Source organism: Falco cherrug, chromosome 8, assembly GCF_023634085.1.
Source record: "Falco cherrug isolate bFalChe1 chromosome 8, bFalChe1.pri, whole genome shotgun sequence".
In the NCBI taxonomy this organism is placed as follows: domain Eukaryota; kingdom Metazoa; phylum Chordata; class Aves; order Falconiformes; family Falconidae; genus Falco; species Falco cherrug.
This window is the reverse complement of record NC_073704.1, coordinates 62,014,089-62,021,167: the sequence shown is the minus strand read 5'-3', so window position 1 is coordinate 62,021,167 and position 7,079 is coordinate 62,014,089. Positions and strand designations below refer to the sequence as shown.

Below are 7,079 nucleotides of genomic sequence, written 5' to 3'. Positions count from 1 at the left end.
AGCGGCCATCTTCAGTGCGGGCGTCGTACCGTCAGAGGGCGCGGCGTGCGGGGCGCTCCCCCGCCTCCCTCCGCTCCCCTGCCCTTACGCGAGATGGCGGCGCTCGCTTCGGCGGCTGGAGGCGGGCGGCGCCGGCGCGCTGAGGCGGGGCGGCCCCATTGTGCGGCGCTGCGGTAGCGCCGCGGCCTTTTCTGCCGGGGATGGAGGACGGCGGCGGGGCGGGAGCGGCGTCCGCGCCCCCGGGGGTCCCCGCCGGCCTCTCGGCCTCCCAGCGCCGAGCCGAGCTGCGGCGGAGGAAGCTGCTGATGAACTCGGAGGAGCGGATCAACCGCATCATGGGCTTCCACCGGCCCGCGGCGGGCAAGGGTGAGCCGAGGGGCGGCGGGGCTCCGGCGGTGTGAGGGCTCCGGGCCGCGGGGCTGGCGGTAACGGCCCGCTGCGGCCTCCCGTAGCCACCGCTCCCCGCAGCCTCCTCACGGGACAGTGGAGGCTGGCGCCCCCCGGCCTTGGCTGCCCCCCCAGCGCGGTCCTTCGTTCCAGGGGCGCTGAGGGAAGCACGGCCTGCCCCGGTCCGGGGGGACCCGCGGGGGAAACGGCGCCGTGCCCGGGGCGGGCCTGGGCCTGGCCTGCAGGGCGAGCGGGCGAGCTGGCGTTGCACTGCGTGGACTTCTCCTTAGGTGAAGAAACGATGAGCCTTCCCCCACGTTTTCACGCAGCTGCTTGCTTTTGTAGCTGTGTTCTTACGTCAAAGTGTTCTCCCATTTAGATAATAATCAGTCATCAGGTGTTTGTGGTTGGCACGCAGATGCTTGCAGATTCATAGGTAGGTCATTTATGTTTCTGCACGTACTTTGAGGAGACCGACTGTCATGTCAGGAAAGACTTCTCAGATTCAGTTTTCAAGGATGCTCATAAGCCATCAATCAGTCTGCTTTAACACTGAGAAACACTCCTTCAGTGTTGGTCCTTCCTTTCTGGTAGGACCAGACCTGTTCTGCGTGCCTCACGGTTTGGTTTTTGTTCTCTGGCATCACCTCTTTCGCTGTAAGATGAGGTCTTCAGGTTTTATACAGAGCAGGTTAACGTTACTTTGCCTCTGACAGTAAAGAAGAGCAAGGCAAAGTACCCTTCTACTGCCTGCGCATTTCTCAGTCTTTAGTGCTCCGTGTGATTCACCTTCCATAAATGTTTGTCTTTTTTAATGTTGCTCCATGTATTTAGAACAGCCATCCCTCCTCTTGTGTGTGTAGTGTTGTTGCTTAAGGAGGGCCAGTGTTTTAATTTCTCCACATTGCTGACTGACAGCTTCAACTTCTGACCTGCACTGCTTTCTGTCTCGTGCCTGCACCATTTCCAAAGAGTGCCCTGCAATGCAAAGCGTGTGGTACCTGTAGGGTTCTTTGTGTCCAGTTGTGTAAAAATATATATTTGGTGAAGCTGATGAGCATTTTCAGTCTGGTCCATACTGTGCTTTTCCTTTACATCATCTGTGGTGTAACCTAAGTATGAGTGTAAACCCTTCCTTTGATACACAGCCTATCAGCTGTACCCATTTATTTTTAAAATGAGATTGCTTGTATTCACATATGTCAAACGGCATTGTGATTAATAATTGACACATTTATTAATCATAAATCTGTCTTTTCACTTTGGAAGCAGAGACATCAACCCAGGACCCCAATCCAGTATGCCTAAAGTGTTGTTCCACATACCTAGTGTGCATAACTGTATTTTTGTTTCTTTTCTTTAGATGATGAGAGTCACACAGAATCAAGGCTTCAGCACGAACAAGATAAATCAAACTCCCTTCCCATTCCTTCAGTGACCAAGCGAATTGTGCTTGGCGACTCTGTCTGTAATTTGGCAAGCACAGCTGACCATGCAGGCAGCATGGTAGACCTAAAAGGGGATAAGGACTTGTTCAGCAAAACTCCAGAGCTTGTCAATGAGGGTACAAGTGAGCTCCGTCACCGTAATAGAGGGGAACTGCCATCTGAAGCTGCACCACGGCCACCTAGACATGGATTAGACCAGTACTTATCCAGATTTGATGAAGCTCTGAAGCTGAGGAACCAGCTGATGAATGAGAAGCCAAGCCAAGACAATGGGAATGCAGTGGAGGAGTTTGACTCTTTCCGCATTTTTAGATTGGTGGGATGTGCTCTGCTTGCCATCGCAGTCAGGGCTTTTGTGTGCAAATACTTGGTGAGTTCAGGGAAAGAAACAATCCTATTGTTTTGATAGCTTACTGCAAACTTGCTATGAAATACCCTTTATCTAGGGTTGAAGTCCAGCGGTAGCAACTGACTTTGGAACTTCAGGCACTCTTTAAATTTTCAACAACTTTATAAAACCTTAAAAAGTCTCTAAATTCTTTGAGATTAATCTGTGTTCCCTGTCTTAACACAGCTACTGGGTAACAGCTGAGAGTAGCACATGTTTGATCTGTAGTTTTTGAGGAGCAGAAGCACTGCAATAGTTGTCGCAGCTTGAGTCCCCTGCAAGTTTATTCCCATCTTTGTCAGCAGGGTCAACTGCTCTTCTAGACTGGAGCCTACAAAAGAATAACACACTAAACAATAGTTGTCCCAAGCTAATAAAATCTACTAATTTATCAGTCTTCTGAGCAAAGCAGTTCCCCAGTATTGCAGGTGCCTGTGGCAGTGTGTCGTGTAGCTGGTGGGGCCTGCCACCTCGTGGATCACTGGGCTCATTTTTACACACTGCTGTACCCTTCTGACATTTCAGGGGTTTATGCTCAAAGAAAATAAGGGAGAACGTTATTTCTGACATATAACTTGTCTACTTGGGTTCATAGTATTCAAGAATACTGTTGCTATAGTCCACAAATGATTTTTTTTACTTACCTAAATCTCTTTTACGACTTGGGAAGCATTAAATTTCTGTGTTTTCTTAGCTATTCCTTCTGACCAAGTTAATTTTATATATTCTTTTCTGTTCCTACAGTCAATATTTGCACCATTTCTTACTCTACAACTTGCTTACATGGGACTGTCCAAGTACTTTCCAAAGGTAAAACTTTTTTTTTTCCCAGAATTATTTTGAAATGTTTTAAATTTACTTGAAGTGTATAGTTTTAGGATCAACGTACATGAAGTATTTTTCCCTTGTTTTAAACTGTAGAATTGAGAGTTACCAAATACTGATAGCTTATATTAGTTTGTAATCTTCCTAGATTTAGTCTGAATCTTTAAGTTGCCATGAAAATGGGGACTAGCAATTTGTTTAGCAGTACTCTAATTGAAAGCATCTGACCAGGAAAGTCAGGTAGTTCTTTCATATCTCTAGGATACTTTCCCTTTTCTCCTAGACCATGCTCTTCTGTGGTTACTGTTCGCTCTGTCAGCAGCTTTTTTGCACGTGATACCCGGATGAGGTTTGGGAAGGTGTTCATTTAAAAACGGAGACAGTCCATGGGTTTTAAGGCCTCTGTATTCCACTGCTAGTATCAGTTTGAGTGGCGATTTGAAACGAGACATTTGTGTGTCTTACTTGCTGCTTATTAGCTGCAAGATTTGCTGTATCACTTGCTTTATATATTTACACCAGTTAATTGTGCTGAAGTACTTGCTTGGTTGATGATTTTGTCAGGTCTACAGTGCAAAGAAGGATTGGATGATGCTCAATCCGTAGTTGAAAGGGAAAATTTGCATTTTAAAGGGAATAATAGATTACCTGTAAAAAATCAGAATAAATCAGTTCTTTTGTAGTTAAGTATATCACTGAAAACTAAACTTCACAGTAGTCATTCTAAGGTGATGTGTCAGAACATAAACCAGTAGAATTAGCCTTAGACTTGCGCTAGCTCATCTGCTAGATCTCTTTGATCTTGTTTCTGCTGTCTTTAAAATCAGCTCTTCAGTTTCAGAATTTAAAGAGGTGGTTCCTTTCTGCAGCTTGCTTTTACTGCGCTTCTACCTAGATGAGGTCAACCAGCTTGTTATCCCTCATTTTTCTGTCATGAAACCTAGAAAGAGTCTTGAAAGCTTAATTTAGATTGGATTAAATTAAGACACCCAGCAGGTATTGTCAAATTACCAAAATTTTCAGCCACTCTTACCTTTTCCTGCCTGACTTTGCATCTCCAAGAGTCCTTATCTTAAGGACAGAAGAACAGCTTTCAAAAGGTTTTGTGTCGTTACTGGGTTCAGAGGATAAAACTGCCAATGGAGTCATATCGTACTAAAATAAAAAGCAGCAGTTGCTTTTCAATTCTAAATCATTTTCCTGTGTTAGAAAAGTAACTATTTTTTTCCAAGTAGTGTGATGAGATTAATCTGGTTCCGCCAGTGGAGATGCCTGGCTTGGCTTCTTACACCCAGGCTGCCTTTGGCTGGGACTCTTCCCACTCATCCAGAAGCTGCTGCAGAGCCCTACTTTACAGCCTCCTTGGAGTGCCAGTGTGAAGTAGGCATAGTATCTGTGATGAGTTTTATCTTCTGTTAACCAGCCTCTCACACTTGCTCCGATGGATCCATCACAGCATCAGTCTGTAGCTAGGATAAGTGTTGTGAATCCTGGAGCATGTCTGGAGAGAATCAGTCCAAACCTGCTATTCTTATTGATGAATTTGGAATGTGCCTGGCTGTGTACAAAATTGTCGCAACTTTTGTGACATGTAAAGCAGAATTGGATTACAACAGAAGAACTAATGTAATACTGTTGGGTTTGGGGTTTTGTTTGTTTTTTTTTTTTCTTTTAGTGTGAGAAGAAGGTGAAAACGACAGTATTAACTGCTGCTCTTTTACTGTCTGGAATACCTGCAGAAGTGATTAGTCGCTCCATGGACACCTACAGCAAAATGGGAGATGTTTTCACAGACCTCTGTGTTTATTTCTTTACTTTTATCTTTTGCCATGAACTTATTCTGGTTTTTGGTTCTGAAGTACCATGATGGCTGTAGAATTCAACGCAGTAGTTACACTAAAGCTTTCTGGACTGTATTCCTTTAACGTCTGACTGTGCCGACAGACAGGTTTAAATCTTCATTAAAATTCTTACCTGTTTGAATGCTTGAAAGGAGCCTTAAATCCAGTCATGTTGGGAAAGGAAGAGCAGGGTCCCAGACTGCCAGTTGTATTGGTTCAGTTTATTTAAATACTGTGTCTGCCTATTACAAATGTGAAGAATAAGATGCAAGTGTCAGTGGATGATATATTTGTTTTGGTTAGATAATGCCCTTCTCAGCTTCCTTCATAAACATTTACAAAGCTGCCTTTGTTCTTTTCAGTGAGAACAAAGAGAAGAGAATTCCTCTCAGCAGAACCATATATATATATATATATGTATGTATCTCCTGTATGACTGTAGCTAACAAGAAGTGCTTATTTTGTGATGGTCCCATTTTTTTTTAGAAAGTTCTAAATAAAAGAAATCCCTGCATTCTGTTGTTTAAATTCAGAATGTTGAATCAATAGCTACTTCTGGAGAATACTTGTTGAAACATGCCACACTGTTGTCCTAATCCTTGCCTTGCTATACATTATTTGTTGTCATTGTGATTAATTTCATTTGATGATTGTAATGCAAAACAGCTAAGCAAACCAATAACAAAAAAAGTCCCGTTGCTTACAAATGTTATTAACAATTTTGTTTCTTCCTACTTTTTGATTAATCTGACCTGTTTGTGAGTTTCCAGCAACCTAATTCTAGTGTAGCTCATACACATGCTTTTATTTATTTTAACAGTTCATTTCATGAGGGAAAAGTTGTATATATTGGCAACCAACCTACAGTATCAAATGTTTGCTCCAGTATATGTACAACTTAAAAGGGAATTAATTTTTTTCCCTAGCTCCTTGCAGGATTGCATAAGACAATTTCTAATATGACACTGATTTCTGCAGTCTGGCTCTCTATTACCAGGCATTTGCATGTAGACAGGTTCTTAATTGCGGGAGTTCCACGCCTGCTGCGTACTACTACAACCCAACAGTACAGAGTCTGTGATTCAGCAGAGTTGATTATGTTCACTTTTTGGGTATGTTTCTGAAACTGCCCCGGTGAAATCACAATAGCCATTCCTGTCTAAATCCGATACACTACAAGTGACAGTGAAATAAAAAACTGTGTTTTGAGTTGACTCCAACATGAAGGTCTGTGTATGAAGGGAGAATAGCATTTTGTATTTTTTTTTCTGTAGGTGTCCAGCCACATAGTTGAAAACAAGACAAACAAATTAATCCTGTCACTTGATAAAGCAGCAAGCTTGCAAATGCTTGTTTGTGATCTTGTATGAATTTTGGACAGTGAGAGAGAGGAAGGAAGAGTCCTTCCAAATAGTCGACTTCAATGCTGATGATCTCTAAAAGTTTCTATTGAAGCTAAATGTGGTGATACTTTCAACTTGTAGTTTTCTGTTTAGAATCTGGACTGTCAGGTAATCTAGGCCAGTGCCTTTTTTTAGCGTAGGGAAGCACCTATCCATCTTGGTGTTTGCAGAATTCTTTTTTTAGGGAGCAGAAGCATTTGATTATGCCTCTTTGAAGTAAACGGCCCTGCCTTTTTTCCATAAAAGCTTCCTGACTCCTAACTTAGATACATGTTTGTTTGTGGCATGAAAACAAGAAGCTTACATTTTGATTTGACCACTGTTTGGGTTTTTTTACTGATTATTTTATTTTACAGTGAGTATTAAGTTACAGATGTCCAGGGCTGGGCTGCAAAAGATTCTGACTTTGATCTATTAACACAAATATTTATTCAGAAGCTTTAAATTTGTTTATGTTAGACAGGAATTTCAACAAATTCAAATAGCTGTCATTTAAATTGTTGAGATATGTAAATAATGAGTTTGCTCAGAAGTTACACTTGTTCTGACTGTTTATATGCCCGAGTGTAATACAAATAAATCGCGAAAATACTTTGTACTAATATCTGCAAAAAGCAATGAGTTTTTTAATCCTCAGCATAAAAATTGTAACCCTGATCGGCTGAATCCTCGGAAAGCTGACACACCTGCTGCACGTTGGCTTGCACCGTCCCTACACGCAAGGAGAGACGAAGCGGGTTTCCTTCCGAGGGGGTGGCAGCCACCCTGTGAGACCCACCGGGGAGCC

At 43.0% G+C, this 7,079-nt stretch overlaps 1 protein-coding gene across 1 annotated transcript; it reads left to right on the top strand.

The window, feature by feature from the left end:
* Positions 1 to 84: 84 nt before the first annotated feature.
* CAMLG (calcium modulating ligand) lies at positions 85 to 6,894 on the top strand. The gene is made up of 4 exons (XM_055719436.1): positions 85 to 366; positions 1,751 to 2,205; positions 2,968 to 3,033; positions 4,724 to 6,894. Exons 1-4 carry the CDS (start codon positions 201 to 203, stop codon positions 4,913 to 4,915), a joined length of 879 nt encoding a protein of 292 aa, XP_055575411.1. The 5' UTR covers positions 85 to 200; the 3' UTR covers positions 4,916 to 6,894.
* The last annotated feature ends 185 nt before the right edge of the window (positions 6,895 to 7,079 follow it).

Coding starts and splice junctions, on each gene's coding strand:
- CAMLG (XM_055719436.1), top strand. CDS start 201: ATGGAGGACGGCGGCGGGGCGGGAGCGGCGTCCGCGCCCCCGGGGGTC. Junction 367..1,750: donor CCGGCCCGCGGCGGGCAAGG/GTGAGCCGAGGG, acceptor TCTTTTCTTTAG/ATGATGAGAGTCACACAGAA. Junction 3,034..4,723: donor TGTCCAAGTACTTTCCAAAG/GTAAAACTTTTT, acceptor TTTTTCTTTTAG/TGTGAGAAGAAGGTGAAAAC.